This window comes from Coregonus lavaretus (genome assembly GCF_964263955.1).
Source record: "Coregonus lavaretus genome assembly, chromosome: 9".
Classification (NCBI taxonomy): domain Eukaryota; kingdom Metazoa; phylum Chordata; class Actinopteri; order Salmoniformes; family Salmonidae; genus Coregonus; species Coregonus lavaretus.
Window position 1 is genome coordinate 44,987,921 of NC_139996.1, and position 19,809 is coordinate 45,007,729.

At 41.7% G+C, this 19,809-nt stretch overlaps 1 protein-coding gene across 1 annotated transcript in view; it reads right to left on the reverse strand.

The window, feature by feature from the left end:
* LOC311135374 (chemokine-like protein TAFA-5) overlaps positions 1-19,809 on the reverse strand; it is a gene marked incomplete at both ends in the record, with an annotated part of 224,058 nt that overhangs the window by 30,142 nt on the left and 174,107 nt on the right. Inside the window, one exon of the mRNA XM_084169313.1 lies at positions 640-767. Coding sequence (XP_084025439.1) covers positions 640-767 — 128 coding nt within the window. The remainder of the gene's footprint in view (positions 1-639; positions 768-19,809) is intronic.

Sequence of the window (19,809 nt, forward strand, 5' to 3'; positions counted from 1 at the left end):
AAATTTTTTAATTATACATGAATGCCTTATCTTTGAGCATGTACAAATGTTATTTTTTAAAAAGCTATTAGGTTGATTAGCTGCAGTGCAGGTGGCATAGATTTAAATGCACAACCTTCTGCTACATTTATGAACATCAGACAACATGCCAATGATAGGGATGCAAATTAATGCTGCATAATGAACCTATTGAAATGGAGCTCCTTAATCAGCTGTGAAATTGATGCCCTGACAAGATAGCGACAGAAGCACCATTTAGTGAGTGACATTAAGTGTGCATGAGTGAGAATTATTTCATCAACACACTTAAGTTTTGGTTTTCTTTCTGTTACCACATATAGACATAAATAATGCATACTGTAACACATTCAAATGGCTAAGTGATGCAGTCATACAAACAACTGATTATATCAGGCAATGACCACATAGACATAGGTGGAAAAGTGTTATATTCAATTAAGTTCTCCAGTAAATGAATAGTTGGCAGCTCTGAATGTTTCCACAGGGACCTCTACGCCATTCCCAGAAACACATCAAGGCCAAACACAGGTCTCTGGACAAGTTTTATGACTATACGGACTCTGGTCACACTAACTGTGACATATTGTGTGGTTAAGTAGCTTGGCAGTCTTGTCTTACCGTGGTGGTCTTCACCCGGCCCCCAGGCTGTGTGCAGGTCCAGCCCGACTGGTTTACTAAGAGGTCACAGCCCTCGTCTTCCAAGCAAGGCATCATATCACACCACTGCCGGCTCCTCACAATGCGAGCTGTGGGGAGAGGAGAGGAAGAGGGACAGTGGCTCAGTGGCTGATATACCATTAGCTTATCTACAGTTGAAGTCAGAAGTTTACATACACCTTAGCCAAATACATTTAAACTCAGTTTTTCACAATTCCTGACATTTAATCCTAGTAAAAATGCCCTGTCTTAGGTCAGTTAGGATCACAACTTTATTTTAAGAATGTGAAATGTCAGAATAATAGTAGAGAGAATGATTTATTTCAGCTTTTATTTCTTTAATCACATTCCCAGTGGATCAGAAGTTTACATACACTCAATTAGTATTTGGTAGCATTGCCTTTTAAATTGTTTAACTTGGGTCAAACATTCCGGGATGCCTTCCACAAGCTTCCCACAATAAGTTGGGTGAATTTTGGCCCATTCCTCCTGACAGAGCCACAACTTTGGAAGTATGCTTGGGGTCATTGTCCAATTGGAAGACCCATTTGCGACCAAGCTTTAACTTCCTGACTGATGTCTTGAGATGTTGCTTCAATATATCCACATAATTTTCCTTCCTCATGATGCCATCTATTTTGTGAAGTGCACCAGTCCCTCCTGCAGCAAAGCACCCCCACAGCATGATGCTGCTACCCCCGTGCTTCACGGTTGGGATGGTGTTCTTCGGCTTGCAATTACCCCCCTTTTTCCTCCAAACATAACGATGGTCATTATGGCCAAACAGTTATATTTTTGTTTCATCAGACCAGAGGACATTTCTCCAAAAAGTACGATCTTTGTCCCCATGTGCAGTTGCAAATCATAATCTGGCTTTTTTATGGCGGTTTTGGAGCAGTGGCTTCTTCCTTGCTGAGCGGCATTTCAGGTTATGTCGATATTGGACTTGTTTTACTGTGGATATAGATACTTTTGTACCTGTTTCCTCCAGCATCTTCACAAGGTCCTTTGCTGTTGTTCTGGGATTGATTTGCACTTTTCGCACCAAAGTACGTTCATTTCTAGGAGACAGAACGTGTCTCCTTCCTGAGCGATATGACGTTTACGTGGTCCCATGGTGTTTATACTTGCATACTATTGTTTGTACAGATGAACGTGGTACCTTCAGGCATTTGGAAATTGCTCCCAAGGATGAACCAGACTTGTGGAGGTGAATTTTGGCCCATTCCATTTTTCTGAGGTCTTGGGTGATTATTTTGATTTTCCCATGATGTCAAGCAAAGAGGCATTGAGTTTGAAGGTAGGCTTTGAAATAAATCCACAGGTACACCTCCAATTGACTCAAATGATGTCAATTAGCCTATCAGAAGCTTCTAAAGACATGCCATTATATTCTGGAATTTTCCAAGCTGTTTAAAGGCACAGTCAACTTAGTGTATGTAAACTTCTGACCCACTGGAATTGTGATACAGTGAATTATAAGTGAAATAATCTGTCTGTAAACAATTGTTGGAAAAATGACAGTACATTTTTACAATAACCCGAAAAAGCTTGTATCTCGGTTATGAGAAACCAGATAAGATGCCTGGAATATGCTGATCTAAGACAGGATATTGTGGCATGTACACACCTTATCTTGGGTGAATATTTTATGTGGTTGAAATACTGCCTGCTTGCATAACAGTGTCAATATATTACGCTACATGTGAGAGGTTATATGCCTACAGTCAGTTACTATTATATTTAACCCATATGAACTTAAATTAGGAAACTTGTGTTTATTCATGGATACAGGGACACTCATGAGCACGATATCAAAAGTGCATGTAAACAGCTTATCCCGAATAAGACCTTAAGCAGGATATGAGCTAATTTTCGGAATACTGTATGCATGTAAACATGGTCATTGATGTCACTTGATAAATCCACTTCAATCAGTGAAGATGAAGGGGAGGAGACAGGTTAATGAAGGGGAGGAGACGGTTAAAGCCTAAAGACAATTGAGGATGGATTGTGTATGTGTGCCATTCAGAGGGTGAATGGGCAAGACAAAAGATTTACGTGCCTTTGAACGGGGTATGGTAGTAGGTGCCAGGCGCACAGGTTTGTGTCAAGAGCTGTAACGGTGCTCGGTTTTTCATGCTCAACAGTATCCCTGTGTATCAAGAATGGTCCACCACCCAAAGGACATCCAGCCAACTTGACACAGCTGTGGGAAGGTGTTCCTAATGTTTGGTATACTTAGTGTATGTTTTTAAATAACATTCTTAGAACGTTCTTTGAACATTACTAATGTTTTCGTCTGTTTTTCATTGAACGTTTTCTTAATGTTCTGAGAACATGACTTTAAATAGAACCATGAGGAAACCTGTAGGAAACGTTTTGCTGAAGTACTGAAATAACGACAGAATATCGTTGTTTCTTAACGTTCACTGAACTATTTGAGAACATTCCCAATGGCAAACTAGTTGGAGAACATTCCTAGAACATTACCAAAAATGTAATTAAACATAAACATGTTTGAACTTTTAGGAAACGTTCTGTTAAAGTAATGAAATACCAAGAAAATAATATTTTATATAGAAGCAAACCGGATGGACATCATGAAAATGATCGGAGAGGTTGAGAGTAGAAGAAGTTCAGGAGCAAAAACAAGCAAAATAGAATTCTTGTAAAATTGACTGTGTCCATAAAATGTAGATAGTAAGTATAAGCTGGAAGTAGAGGCCTAAGCATTGTTGTTCACTAATTTACCCCAAGTAGGGAAAGGATGGCGGGGTTGAAAAGTAATAAAGGGGAGTATATATATAAAAAAAAACATGGGGGATTGGAAGTGATACAGACAATTACATTGATGGAAGTTACAATCTATCTGCAATATTAAGCTGATCTACCCCCAAATAGAAAAAAATATAATATGTATATATATATATATATATATATACACTGCTCAAAAAAATTAAGGAAACACTTAAACAACACAATGTAACTCCAAGTCAATCACACTTCTGTGAAATCAAACTGTCCACTTAGGAAGCAACACTGATTGACAATAAATGTCACATGCTGTTGTGCAAATGGAATAGACAACAGGTGGAAATTATAGGCAATTAGCAAGACACCCCCAATAAAGGACTGGTTTTGCAGTTGGTGATCACAGACCACTTCTCAGTTCCTATGCTTCCTGGCTGATGTTTTGGTCACTTTTGAATGCTGGCGGTGCTTTCACTCTAGTGGTAGCATGAGACGGAGTCTACAACCCACACAAGTGGCTCAGGTAGTGCAGCTCATCCAGGATGGCACATCAATGCGAGCTGTGGCAAGAAGGTTTGCTGTGTCTGTCAGCGTAGTGTCCAGAACATGGAGGCGTTACCAGGAGACAGGCCAGTACATCAGGAGACGTGGAGGAGGCCGTAGGAGGGCAACAACCCAGCAGCAGGACCGCTACCTCCGCCTTTGTGCAAGGAGGAGTAGGAGGAGCACTGCCAGAGCCCTGCAAAATGACCTCCAGCAGGCCACAAATGTGCATGTGTCTGCTCAAACGGTCAGAAATAGACTCCATGAGGGTGGTATGAGGGCCCGACGTCCACAGGTGGGGGTTGTGCTTACAGCCCAACACCGTGCAGGACGTTTGGCATTTGCCAGAGAACACCAAGATTGGCAAATTCGCCACTGGCGCCCTGTGCTCTTCACAGATGAAAGCAGGTTCACAGTGAGCACATGGAATAGACGTGACAGAGTCTGGAGATGCCGTGGAGAACGTTCTGCTGCCTGCAACATCCTCCAGCATGACCGGTTTGGCGGTGGGTCAGTCATGGTGTGGGGTGGCATTTCTTTGGGGGGCCGCACAGCCCTCCATGTGCTCGCCAGAGGTAGCCTGACTGCCATTAGGTACCGAGATGAGATCCTCAGACCCCTTGTGAGACCATATGCTGGTGCGGTTGGCCCTGGGTTCCTCCTAATGCAAGACAATGCTAGACCTCATGTGGCTGGAGTGTGTCAGCAGTTCCTGCAAGAGGAAGGCATTGATGCTATGGACTCGCCCGCCCGTTCCCCGGACCTGAATCCAATTGAGTACATCTGGGACATCATGTCTCGCTCCATCCACCAACGCCACGTTGCACCACAGACTGTCCAGGAGTTGGCGGATGCTTTAGTCCAGGTCTGGGAGGAGATCCCTCAGGAGACCATCCGCCACCTCATCAGGAGCATGCCCAGGCGTTGTAGGGAGGTCATACAGGCATGTGGAGGCCACACACACTACTGAGCCTCATTTTGACTTGTTTTAAGGACATTACATCAAAGTTGGATCAGCCTGTAGTGTGGTTTTCCACTTTAATTTTGAGGGTGACTCCAAATCCAAACCTCCATGGGTTGATAAATTTGATTTCCATTGATAATTTTTGTGTGATTTTGTTGTCAACACATTCAACTATGTAAAGAAAAAAGTATTTAATAAGATTATTTCATACATTCAGATCTAGGATGTGTTGTTTAAGTGTTCCCTTTATTTTTTTGAGCAGTGTATATTGTCAAGTTCCTTAAATGTGCTGATGATGTTGCAAAGCCAAGCAACTATGCTGCACCATTCCCAGAACATTGTGGGAAGGTTGAATGCAAAATAACCATAGGACAACCACGCTCTCACCAAGCTCTAAGAAACATATGGTTCTCAGAACGTTATGTGCTAGCTGGGTAACTAGAAAAACACCTGTGACAGACAACGAAATAGAGCGAGACAGAGGGGAGAGAGAGGGAGCGAGAAAGAGTGAGTGAGAAAGAGAGGAGAGAGAGAATAATCTATTATATACAGGGACACAGGGACTTCAGTCTCCTTAATGGAGCATGCAAGATAAAGTTTGTGAGAAGAAAGTGATAACATTAGAGAAAATGTAGGATTTGCAGCACATGGATGGAGAGGGGACATGTAATGCATGAAATACCATGATCATTGAAGTTATGAAACAGGAACGCTCTAATGATCAGCACACTGCTGTACACCATCTGAGCTAGGGTTGTAATTATGCATAGCCCACTGGAGGGAACCAACCAATGCTTGGGTTTACATCTCACGATGGGTTGCGGCAAGGCTCCCTTATCTAATCCGTCGTGGACAGATTCACGTGTACATGGCAAGAATCTGTCAAGACTCACGTAGAATTATGTGATTACAAGCAGCAGTTCCTCGTTTTTGGGTTTTCTTAACTTTTTATTTGGACGAATCAGGATGACACAAAGGCGGTGCTTAACCTGGGGCGGTGATTTCAAGCCCTGTGAGCAGTAGCTATTGTATCCCTGACAACAATAAAATTGGGTTTGAAAAGGGTCAGGTTTTTGCTGTGAGCCAATGGAGTAACCTAGGTAACCACATGTTGTTTTCCCCACATGCGGGAGTTCCATCTAATACCGACTTGGACTACTGAATGGACACTGCTAAGATTCGAAATAGCTGGGTTGAAAACATCCTCACTCACTTCTTCCATGTTTACTGCTTCGTACGTGTGTCCACACGGATCATAAACACGGGTAAAATTAGCGAAAGGGAGGGATTTGGCCGAGAGTTTCCTTTTGCGAGGGAGGAGACTTCGCTTCCTTCCTTCAAACAATGGAAATCACAATTGTTAATGTCATTCCACACAGAAGTTAAATGGGAATGACAACTTTCGCGAAAATTTTACTTCTGGGTAACCGATATTAGATTAGATTTTATCAAACAAAGTGAAAGGTGTTTGTGTGTGTCAGTTGCAGAGTGTGGATAAAATAGCTGGGGAAGCCAAGTCAGGAAAAAAGCCATATTACAACCTGTTGTGATAATTTCGTTGTTTGCTCTATAGCCCATTCGTTCATATACATAGATAATAAAAAGACAACAATCACACAGTGGCTAAATAAATTCAACCACACATATGTTTGTTTCATCACAAAACCAGAGAGCAGTATCTGTCCGGTGAAGTCCACAAAGCAAATATTGCATCTAACAAACAGTTACATGACCTACAACATGGTCAAGCATTTTAATGTTTCCGACAGTTTACTAAACAACTACTGATTTAGAACCACGGAGAGTTACAACAAGTCAGCACAAAGCCAAAGGGAGCACTGCCTCCGCTATTCCAGCACCATTTCAACTTAAACATTTAAACATCAAATCAACTAGATTATATATGATTAGTCTAACACAGTGGAAACAAACTTAAAGATACCAAAAATAATTAAGCCCAATCAACGTTGCTAAATATCATGTGGCTGTCCATGGGACTGATTTCTATGTGTGTGCATGCACGCACAAGTAGAAAAGATTTGCCAAAACGGTCCATGGCTGTCATACTTAAGTACACGTTTTTAGCTTTTGATGGCCTTGACTAGCTACCTAGCTAAAATGCTTGCTAGCCTAACTTCCTAGCATGGGCGCCAGGGCTACCCACAGTTGAGCTCAGCTGGTTCTAATCCCCGAGCCGACTAGGTGAAAAATATGTCGATGTGCACTTGAGCAAGGCACTTAACACTAATTGCTCCTGTAAGTCGCTTTGGATAAGAGCGTCTGCTAAACGACAAAAAAATAATTATTGCTGGCATCAATCAATCCAATGCTACGGTGGCAACATGTCTTACTCCTTTTGTCCAGACACCACCTATTGACATAGATAGAGGACTCATCTTTGTATCTGTGCCATTATAGCGTCTGTGACAGCATGGGCATTGCCATTGAGCTAATCTCCATTTTGAAATAGTACATGTTCTTCTTCACGATTGGCTGATCCCTCCTAATGACCCAGTTGGACATGACTCCAACAGGGTCACCAGAAGGGATCAGCCAAGGAATTTTGAAGTCCCACCCAGTTGACTACATACAAATGGTGGAAGCCCTCAATGGCGCTGCCCATGCTAATTCAACCTTTTAGTATTAAAACACAGAGAGACGAAAGCGAAATTGTTAAATCATTAACAAACTAAAAAACTAAACAAAATCGGGGGGGAATCCTGGCTTCCCTTGGCAGCCATGAATACACACACGCCACTGGTGAGACACCTGCTCGACACTGGAGACTGCAGGCCTTCACCACAATACCACAATACCACATGTTGGGAGAAGGTGTGTGTTCAGCCCAATTCCTGTTCACTAGCATGCTCAGGGGTGAAAACAACACACATCAATGACAAAGGGAAAGAAACATGGCAGAATAAAACACGCCAATGAATAATTAGATCTGTATTATGAAACAGATCATTTTAGCTCTACAAAGAGCTTTCTCCTCTTGAAGTAGACCTGTTTTAATACTTGATCATACACAAATGTCTATTCATAGGAAAGTAGGGCATTTGCACACTTGCATTTGCATATCATGACACCACAATTGGCCCTCAGAGCGAGAGAGAGGGATAGGGAGAGGGATAGAGATGGAGAGAGACCAAGAGAGAGAGAGTTACATATTTAGGTCAATGGGAAAATAATAATTGAGCAGAATATAGCTAATAACAAACTAGCACATACAGCAAAGGGGAGAAACGAATCACTGTTGCATGAACATAAAGCCAAGGGCAATGTTATTGTGTTCACACAGAGAGCAATGTCAAGGAAGCAATCTCAATTACCACGACAAGCAGTACAAACAAATCAATTGTACAAACTTAAGCTGTAATGGAGCGATAAAAAAACATGTCTTCCTCCAACAGAGGATCACAACAGAAACATCAGGGTAGAGGTCTGCGCAGGAGAGATTTCTTCACCCCGCTTCCGCCCGCCCGCACCAGCAGCTTTTCATACCGCACCCGCCCGCTCCCGCTGGCTTTCTGTTCACTCCCAACTGCTCCAGCAAGAACTGGTCCCGAATCCAACCCCAGTCCTGAATGTTATTTTAGGCGTATGTGACAGCTCACTTGCCAGCCATGGTCCAGCAATTTTGCGTCCTGTAGGCAATATCAAAATGAGCAAACATAAGAAATAGCTTAAATTACCTGAGATTCTCACGTGGACCATTATATTAGGCTAGCGGTATTACTGGGCTATATCAGCCAATAGGCTAGACGTAGTTTGAAGAGAGCAGAGTTGGAGAGACCATGGGGCGGCGCAGAATTGGCCCAGCGTCGTCCAGGGTAGGGGAGGGAATGGCGGGCAGGGATGTAGCTCAGTTGGTAGAGCATGGCGTTTGCAACGCCAGGGTTGTGGGTTCAATTCCCACAGGGGGCCAGTATGAACAATTAAAAAATAATGTATGCATTCACTAACTGTAAGTCGCTCTGGATAAGAGCGTCTGCTAAATGACAAAAATGTAATGTAAATGAGAGAGAGCATATAAATTCACATCCTCTCAATGAAATTTAACATTGCCAGGGATGCTGCAGATATACTTCTGGAAATGAACAATTCACATGGGGAGGTATTTGACAGCCAGAGATCTAGATAACACATACAGAGGGAGAGGCAAAAAACATTTATACTATTCAAAATCCACTCGGATAACCTGCACTAAATTACAATTCGGTAGGGTGACCAGAGCATGATGAAGAACATTTCATCGTATACAGACTGCTTAATAAGGAAATACATTCTCCAGTGGCTTTTGAGACAGGCAGTTTGATAGTGACTGTAATAGCCTCAATTATCAATAACATTTTCAGTTGAACAACACGAATGGTCCTTAATTCAATTCTTACATTTCCCCATACCTTTATCTGATGGGGAGTGGGTTGTGGAAGTGATACATATATCACTAATACCAAAGCACCATGGAAACAGAAATAACCTAGATATAAAATGTATGCACACATGACTGTAAGTCGCTTTGGATAAAAGCGTCTGCTAAATGGCATATTATTATTATTATTTATAATCTACCTTCATGAAGGTGTGTCAGTGCAGATGGAGAGTAGGTGGGGGCGGATGGTGGCACAGTTCTTAATAATAATATGCCACTTAGCAGACGCTTTTATCCAAAGCGACTTACAGTCATGCGTGCATACATTTTTACGTATGGGTGGTCCTGGGGATCGAACCCACTACCCTGGCGTTACAACCGCCATACTCTACCAATTGAGCTACAGAGGACCACCTTGCAGAGATAAGGCAGAAATAACATTATTACATCCACTTAAGTGCCTTTGAACGGGGTATGATAGTAGGTGCCCGGCGCCTGGGTTTTTCACACTCAACAGTTTCCCGTGTGTATCAAGAATGGTCCTCCACCCAAAGGACATCCAGCCAACTTGACACAACTGTGGGAAGCATTGGAGTCAACATGGGCCAGCAACCCTGTGGAACGCCTTCGACACCTTGTAGAGTCCATGCCCCGATGAATTGAGGCTGTTCTTAGGGCAGAAGGGGGTGCAATTCAATATTAGGAAGGTGTTCCTAATGTTTTGTACACTCAGTGTATATTTCCACACTTTGAGGTGTGGAAGAGCTGTTTGAAAAGACCGCCTGAAATTTCTGTCTCTTTTGGAGGGATGGAATTTTGGCCTGCCTGGTGACATCACCAGGTGGTACATTTGTAAATAGACCAATAAAAAAGAGAGTTCCATACCTCTCTGCCAATAACAGCTAGTTTTCAGTTTTCCGCTCCCCACTTAGACCACTCACAGACAGTTCTTTCTTGAGAAATTGCTCTGTGCTAAGAAGCTTTATTATTTTTATTTTTTTTACCATTTTAACTGAAAACAATCACAGTAAGGTATTTAATTGTTACCCAGAAATGATTTGATATTGAGATAGAAATGGCTTCATTGGACCTTTTAATATGGTAAGAAGCTAGGGTCTGCCAAGAGAGGGTCTGGGGCTGCTAATCTGCCCGAAGGACAGGACAGGGAATACTCAGAGAAACACCTCTGCTCTTCATATAACACTCTATATTTACTGATTACCAGTCATCACCTTAAATGCCTCTCCAGAGTAGCTCTCCAGGAACAAGGTTCGCAGGCATTGCTCTAGACTCTCAAAAAAAGGTGCTAGTTAGTACCAAAAAAGTGTACTTCATTTTGTCACTCTATTGGTTCTTTGAATAACCCTTTGTATAACCATTTGTAAATGGAAAAATTACATTTACATAAGTATTCAGACCCTTTACTCAGTACTTTGTTGAAGCACCTTTGCCAGCGATTACAGCCTCGAGTCTTCTTGGGTATGACGCTACAAGCTTGGCAAACCTGTATTTGGGGAGTTTCTCCCATTCTTCTCTGCAGATCCTCTCAAGCTCTGTCAGGTTGGATGGGGAGCGCTGCTGCACAGCTATTTTCAGGTCTCTCCAGAGATGTTCAATTGGGTTCAAGTCGGGGCTCTGGCTGGGCTACTCAAGGACATTCAGAGACTTGTCCCGAAGCCGCTCTTACATTGTCTTGGCTGTGTGCTTAGGGTCATTGTCCTGTTGGAAGGTGAACATTCGCCCCAGTCTGAGGTCCTGAGAGCTCTGGAGCAGGTTTTCATCAATGATCTCTCTGTACTTTGCTCCGTTCATCTTTGCCTCGGTCCTGACTAGTGTCCAAGTCCCTGCCGCTGAAAAACATCCCCACAGCATGACGCTGCCATCATCATGCTTCACCGTAGGGATGGTGCCAGGTTACCTCCAGACGTGACGCTTGGCATTCAGGCCAAAGAGTTCAATTTTGGTTTCATCAGACCAGAGAATCTTGTTTCTCATGGTCTGAGAGTCTTTAGGTGCCATTTGGCAAACTCCAAGCGGGCTGTCATGTGCCATTTACTGAAAAGTGGCGTCTGGTCACTCTACCATAAAGGCCTGATTGGTGGAGTGCTGCAGAGATGGTTGTCCTTCTGGAAGGTTCTCCCAACTCCACAGAGGAACTCTGGAGCTCTGTCAGAGTGACCATCGGGTTCTTGGTCACCTCCCAGACCAAGACCCTTCTTTGCTAAGTTTGGCCGGGCGGCAACCTCTAGGAAGAGTCTTGGTGGTTCCAAACTTCTTCCATTTAAGAAAGATGGAGGCCACTGTGTTCGTGGGGACCTTCAATGCTGTAGACATTTTTGGGTACCCTTCCCCAGATCTGTGCCTCAACACAATCCTGCCTTGGAGCTCTACAGACAATTCCTTCGACCTCATGGCTTGGGTTTTGTTCTGACATGCACTGTCAACTGTTGGACCTATATAGACAGGTGTGTGCCTTTCCAAATCATGTCCAATCAGTTGAATTTACCACAGGTGGATTCCAATCAAGTTGTAGAAACATATCAAGGATGATCAATGGAAACAGGATGCACCTGAGCTCAATTTCGAGTCTCATAGGAAAGGGTCTGAATACTTATGTAAATAAGGTATTTCTGTCTTTTATTTTTAATAAATTGGCATACAATTCTAAAAACCTGTTTTCACTTTGTCATTATGTGGTATTGTGTGTAGATTGCTGAGGAAAAAGTCAAGGGGTCTGATTAATTTCCGAAGGCACTGTATGTTACACAGTATACGACTATGGCAAGTGATAGTGATGGGAAGTTCGGCTCTTTTTACTGACTCAGATCTTTTCGACTGGTTCAGTCCAAACAACAAATCTTTCTAATCATTTCACATTTATTTAAGTCAGTAATGCCCAGAGCATGCAGGACCCCCTACCGGTGAACAATGAACTGAAAACTTGATTTTACAAGCCTCTCGTTCACATGTCGTTCACCATAAGGGGCTTATTAGAGCTGTCATTTGTGACTAAGACTTGTAAATGTGTGCTTTAAACAATGCATATTTGATACAATTATTTATTGATACATTTGAAACAATGTCTAGTTGTGGCCGCAACCGGACTAGATTGGCGGAATGCATTGCTTGCTGTGAGGGTGATAAGTACAATATCATTCGAACTGCAGCACCCCAAACAATTTGTTCTCGAGTTCAAGTTTGTTGAGCAGAGATTGTGTTTACACTACCGGTCAAAAGTTTTAGAACACATACTCATTCAAGGTTTTTTCTTTATTTTTACTATTTTCTACATTGTATAATAATAGTGAAGACATCAAAACCATGAAATAACACATGTAGTAACCAAAAGAGTGGTAAACAAATCAAAATATATTTTATATTTGAGATTCTTCAAATAGCCACCCTTTGCTTTGATGACAGCTTGGCATTCTCTCAACCAGCTTCATGAGGTAGTCACCTGGAATGCATTTCAATGAACAGGTGTGCCTTCTTAAAAGTTAATTTGTGGAATTTCTTTCCTTCTTAATGCATTTGAGCCAATCAGTTGTGTTGTGACAAGGTAGAGGGGGGTATACAGAAGATAGCCCTATTTGGTAAAAGACCAAGTCCATATTATGGCAAGAACAGCTCAAATAAGCAAAGAGAAACGACAGTCCATCATTACTTCAAGACATGAAGGTCAGTCAATATGGAACATTTCCAGAACTTTGAACGTTTCTTTAAGTGCAGTCGCAAAAACCATCAAGCGCTATGATGAAACTGGCACTCATAAGGACCGCCACAGGAATGGAAGACCCAGAGTTACCTCTGCTGCAGAGGATAAGTTCATTAGAGTTACCAGCCTCAGAAATTGCAGCCCAAATAAATGCTTCACAGAGTTCAAGTAACAGACACATCTCAACATCAACAGTTCAGAGGAGACTGTGTGAATCAGGCCTTCATTGTCGAATTGCTGCAAAGAAACCACAACTAAAGGACACCAATAAGAAGAAGAGACTTGCTTGGGCCAAGAAACATGAGCAATGGACATTAGACCGGTGGAAATGTGTCCTTTGGTCTGGAGTCTAAATTTGAGATTTTTGGTTCCAACCGCCGTATCTTTGTGAGACGCGGTGTGGGTGAACGGATGATCTCCGCATGTGTATTTCCCACCGTGTAGCATGGAGGAAGAGGTGTTATGGTGTGGGGTTGCTTTGCTGGTGACACTGTCTGTGATTTATTTAGAATTCAAGGCACACTTAACCAGCATGGCTACCACAGCATTCTGCAGCGATACGCCATCCCATCTGGTTTGGGCTTAGTGGGACTATCATTTGTTTTTCAACAGGACAATGACCCAACACACCTCCAGGCTGTGTAAGGGCTATTTTACCAAGAAGGAGAGTGATGGAGTGCTGCATCAGATGACCTGGCCTCCACAATCCCCCGACCATAGTTTTGATGTCTTCACTATTATTCTACAATGTAGAATATAGTACAAATAAAGAAAAACACTTGAATTAGTAGGTCTTCTAGAACTTTTGACCGGTAGTGTATGTTTTGGTTCTACAAATCTGTGTGCATCATAACATTCAATGATCCATTAATTGAACGGTTAACTAAATCAGCGGTTCTCAAGTCTCTCCTCAGGGACCCCAGCCGCTCCAGAGCTAGCACACCTGATTCAACTTGTCAATAAAGACAACAATAACCTATGGAATTTCAACAATATAATATGGCTAACCAGAATAAAAAACCCTGTATGGTTCTTCAAAAGGATTTACAAAGAACCTTTGAGATTTAGAAAGGTTCTTTATAGAGCCCATCTCCATAAAGGTTCTATAAAGAACCCCCCAAAAGGTGTTCTATATACTGTAACACCAAAAATGGTTGTAACTAGGGCTGTTGCGGTGACCTTATTACCGCCACACCGGCGGTCACGAGTCATGAAGGCAGTCAAAATCCACGTGACATTTAGTCTTGGTATTTAGGCTTCACCAAGCTCTGATGCTGCTGATTGTCATTAGTACCCTAACAAACTTGCTAACTGCCTGGTCCTCAGCACTCTATTTTCCCTCTAATCACTCTGACATCAATGCAAATGAGTTCGAAAATCTAATCAAACACTTCATGAGAGCCCATGAGCTCATGTTGCTCAACATTTCTATAGGCCATGCAATTGCGCGAGAAAACAGAGTGATGGCCTCTACTAAAAAGAGGAGGATCCCATCAGCTTTCTATAGGCTAAGCCTACTATATTTATTTCTCAACTTTCCTAATATTAAGCACATTGTTTATCTTTACAACAGGAGTATAGCCTACCTGGCTGGAATGAAAATGAACCACGGGAAAAGCGTCCTCCATTCGCTATCTATGTGATTGATGACGTATTTTTTCCACACTGCCACTGTTTCGAGACAGGTGCATGATAATGGTCCATTCTAAATCAAAACGAATTTCACACATAAATTATTTAGTATATGTAAAGACAACATTATATCAAGAATAGTCTGATGGGTGACAATATTAGCCTTTCACTTGTGAATTATATATTATCACTTGTGAATGATAACCAGCATAAGAAACTGCCTTTTTTAGGGGAACTTTTTCGAATCTCAGTCGCACACCTCATGTAGCCCAGCCCATAGGCCTATATGTTTTGATAAGGTTTGTATCACAACTAAAGTGGCCAAATAACTACTTAAAATTAAGCACATTAATCCGCTTTACAAGGGTTTTATAGCTTAACTGGTATACAGTGGGGGAAAAAAATATTTAGTCAGCCACCAATTGTGCAAGTTCTCCCACTTAAAAAGATGAGAGAGGCCTGTAATTTTCATCATATGTAAACGTCAACTATGACAGACAAAATGAGAAAAAATCCAGAAAATCACATTGTAGGATTTTTAATGAATTTATTTGCAAATTATGGTGGAAAATAAGTATTTGGTCAATAACAAAAGTTTCTCAATACTTTGTTATATACCCTTTGTTGGCAATGACACAGGTCAAACGTTTTCTGTAAGTCTTCACAAGGTTTTCACACACTGTTGCTAGTATTTTGGCCCATTCCTCCATGCAGATCTCCTCTAGAGTAGTGATGTTTTGGGGCTGTCGCTGGGCAACCCGGACTTTCAACTCCCTCCAAAGATTTTCTATGGGGTTGAGATCTGGAGACTGGCTAGGCCACTCCAGGACCTTGAAATGCTTCTTACGAAGCCACTCCTTCGTTGCCTGGGCGGTGTGTTTGGGATCATTGTCATCCTGAAAGACCCAGCCACGTTTCATCTTCAATGCCCTTGCTGATGGAAGGAGGTTTTCACTCAAAATCTCACGATACATGGCCCCATTCATTCTTTCCTTTACACGTATCAGTCGTCCTGGTCCCTTTGCAGAAAAAACAGCCCCAAAGCATGATGTTTCCACCCCCATGCTTCACAGTAGGTATGGTGTTCTTTGGATGCAACTCAGCATTCTTTGTCCTCCAAACACGACGAGTTGAGTTTTTACCAAAAAGTTCTATTTTGGTTTCATCTGACCATATGACATTCTCCCAATCCTCTTCTGGATCATCCAAATGCACTCTAGCAAACTTCAGACGGGCCTGGACATGCAGGGGGACACGTCTGGCACTGCAGGATTTGAGTCCCTGGCGGCGTAGTGTGTTACTGATGGTAGGCTTTGTTACTTTGGTCCCAGCTCTCTGCAGGTCATTCACTAGGTCCCCCCGTGTGGTTCTGGGATTTTTGCTCACCGTTCTTGTGATCATTTTGACCCCACGGGTGAGATCTTGCGTGGAGCCCCAGATCGAGGGAGATTATCAGTGGTCTTGTATGTCTTCCATTTCCTAATAATTGCTCCCACAGTTGATTTCTTCAAACCAAGCTGCTTACCTATTGCAGATTCAGTCTTCCCAGCCTGGTGCAGGTCTACAATTTTGTTTCTGGTGTCCTTTGACAGCTCTTTGGTCTTGGCCATAGTGGAGTTTGGAGTGTGACTGTTTGAGGTTGTGGACAGGTGTCTTTTATACTGATAACAAGTTCAAACAGGTGCCATTAATACAGGTGGAGGACGGAGGAGCCTTTTAAAGAAGAAGTTACAGGTCTGTGAGAGCCAGAAATCTTACTTGTTTGTAGGTGACCAAATACTTATTTTCCACCATAATTTGCAAATAAATTCATTAAAATTCCTACAATGTGATTTTCTGGAATTTTTTTCCTCAATTTGTCTGTCATAGTTGACGTGTACCTATGATGAAAATTACAGGCCTGTCTCATCTTTTTAAGTGGGAGAACTTGCACAATTGGTGGCTGACTAAATACTTTTTTCCCCCACTGTAGCAGGGCTGTCAGCCAATTAGCATTCAGGGCTCGAACCACCCAGTTTATAAAGATCCTCATACCATAGCATTGTTGAATACTCGTTTCTGATTGGCTTGAAGGGCATTCTAGAGCGTGCATTATTTCCCTATAACATACAGTATATTTGCACGGTAGAATTCAATGGCTATAGTTTTTACATGCTTTTCAAAGCAAAAGTTGAATTGAAAACATTATTGGCATTGTTGAATTAGATTTTCAGAATAGCAAGATTGACTGATGGTTTGGTTAGCTAAACTAGCAAGTCTGTTTCTTTGGTTACCAAGGCAACTACTGTCGTTATCTAGTAAACTTGCTAGCTAATTCAGTGGATGTTGAACACATTTCTACCTGCAAATGAACACATTTCTAGCGGTAAATGTGTTAAATTATAGCCATGGTATAAAAGGGATGATCAACTCAGGGCTTTATGCGTTCTCTTGAAAATAATACAACTCCGTGGAAGGTCAGTTCCACTCTGCTAGCATGTCATGGAACACACCCTCCATGTCGTTCATTATTTTCCAGAGAACGCATAGCCCCTCACTATATAACAAATGGTTATATATAGCACTATATATAACCATTTGTTTTTAGTGTTTACTGGTTGCAGTGAAAATACGGTAAATATACAAAAAGTAATTGCATTTTTAGAGCTGGATGAAGGTATTATTGCTGTAAGTAAGGGACAATATGTTGCTTTATTCTGATAACTTGTCAGTTAACCTCACTTGGGATTTAAACTCATAACCTCTCAGTTGCCAGAGACCGGAATTTCCATCTACGCCAATGAGTCTGTGGGTATGATAGAGATTGTTAAAAGATTAGAACTAATAGACATTCTGTCATTTGTCCCTATGGAGAACCCTTTTAGGTGCCATTTGATTTTTTAGAACCCTCTCACAAGGAATCCTAGGTGGGTTATTTGTTTTGTCCTTGCAACCCCATTTAGAACCCTCTCATGAAGAACCTTCTGCACAGCAAATTGACCAGTGTTAAATTGTCAGTTGAACATTTCTAGTGTTAATTCATGAGTTAAATTCACTCTGTAAGAGTGAAATTAACACTCAGTGGTGTAAAATACCCCCAAAGTTGGTGTTAATAACCAGAGTATTATTTTACACTTAAAAGTAAAAAGGTCCCATCAAAACCATCCTCATCATTATTGTATTTCTCAGCATGCTCTACTACCGGTTGACTTTTTAGGATTGTTTTTTTATATCTGTGTGTTTGCATGGACATTGATTGATTGATTATTTCAATGCTACATAAATATTGATTAATCCTATGGACAGTGATGCCGAAACGTTGGTGGTTTACCCAATAAATAACTGGGAGCTTGTATATAGAGTGTGTGATTATCTTTATTTCTTTTTACACAAAGAAGAATGATGTAAAAAGGGCTTTATAAATACATTTGATTGATTTAATAAAAAATCCAACTGTTGGATATATTAACTCTGGCTGGATTCCAATAGGAATTACACATCACTAGTGATGTTATGTTTGATGTCGGCACTCCGAGGTATGCGTTGAAGTACTTCAAAGCAGTGTGCCCATGCCTGTATCACTTTATCAGAAGCACGTGATCAATGACGTCCGAAGCTTCGCTTCATCAAACAACCACCTGATTAGTTTGGTATTGGTTTGGTAGAAAACAAAAAGGCTACACTGAGCACATGCAACGGGGTGTGGGATGTCGTCTTTAATAATTTGGTTGCTCTAAATTGTTTTGAACATCAGGTGCCACTAGTGTTGGTCAAAGCCTTGAGTAATGAACCTATTTTCAACACAATAGGCTGGAAACCTCAATGATTCAGGAAGCTTTAATTTCTCCATCACTACACATCACATTGCAAGCCAGAATAATGTGACTTGTTGGTCTGATGTGGCCTGTAAACCAGAAGTTTCCTAGTGGTGTTAGGGTAAAATTAGGCCATCAAAGTAAGGCTTTATGATATACAGTACCAGTCAAAGGTTTGGACACACCTACTCATTCAAGGGTTTTTCTTTATTTTTACTATTTTCTACATTGTAGAATAATAGTGAAGAAATCAAAACTATGAAATAACATGGAATCATGTAGTAACCAAAAAAGTGTTAAACAAATCAAAATATATTTTATATTTTAGATTCTTCAAAGTAGCCACCCTTTGCCTTGATGACAGCTTTGCACACGCTTAGCATTCTCTCAACCAGCTTCATGATGTAGTCACCTGGAATGCATTTCAATTAACAGGTATGCCTTGTTAAAAATTAATTTGTGGAATTTCTTTCCTTCTTAATGCGTTTGAGCCAATCAGTTGTGTTGTGACAAGGTAGGGTTGGTATACAGAAGTTAGCCCCATTTCACCAAGTCCATTATGGCAAGAACAGCTCAAATAAGCAAAGAGAAACGACAGTCCATCATTACTGGAATCACTGATCCTGGCGCCGACGAAGATGGCGGCCTCGCGACTAGCTCTTAGGAAACTTTTATTGTATTTTGTTTTTTTATGTATTACTTTTAACATTATTAGCTGAGAAAGTGTTTTGTATCATTACATACTGCCGGAAAAAACTATTGAATATCAGAGCGGTGGTAACTCACCAGAACTACCAGGATTACGACCAGGAATATTACTTTCCCGAAGCAGATACTTTGTTTGCTCTCCACAGGGCAATTGAACTGATTCCAGCGGCTGACCCAAAACATCGCCAGCGGAGGAGAGGCACTTGGTGTGGCCTGCTGGTTTGACTTAGGAGGCGCGCACACCACCCACCGCTTCCAAGTATATTACTCGCTAATGTTCAGTCTTTGGATAACAAAGTTGACGAGCTCAGGGCAAGGATTTATTTCCAGAGAGACATCAGGGCCTGTAACATACTTTGTTTCATGGAAACATGGCTCTCTCAGATATTCTGTCGAAATCGTTCGAGCCAGATGGGTTCTCAGTTCATCGCGCTGACAGAAATCAATATTTCTCCAGGAAGCAGAAGGGCGGAGGTGTGTGTTTCATGATTAATGACTCATGGTGTAATTGTAGTACCATACAGGAACTCAAGTCCTTTTGTTCACCCGACCTAGAATACCTCACAATCAAATGGCAACCGTATTAGAATTTTCTTCGGTTATAGTCACGGCCGTGCATATCCCCCCTCAAGCCGATACCACGACG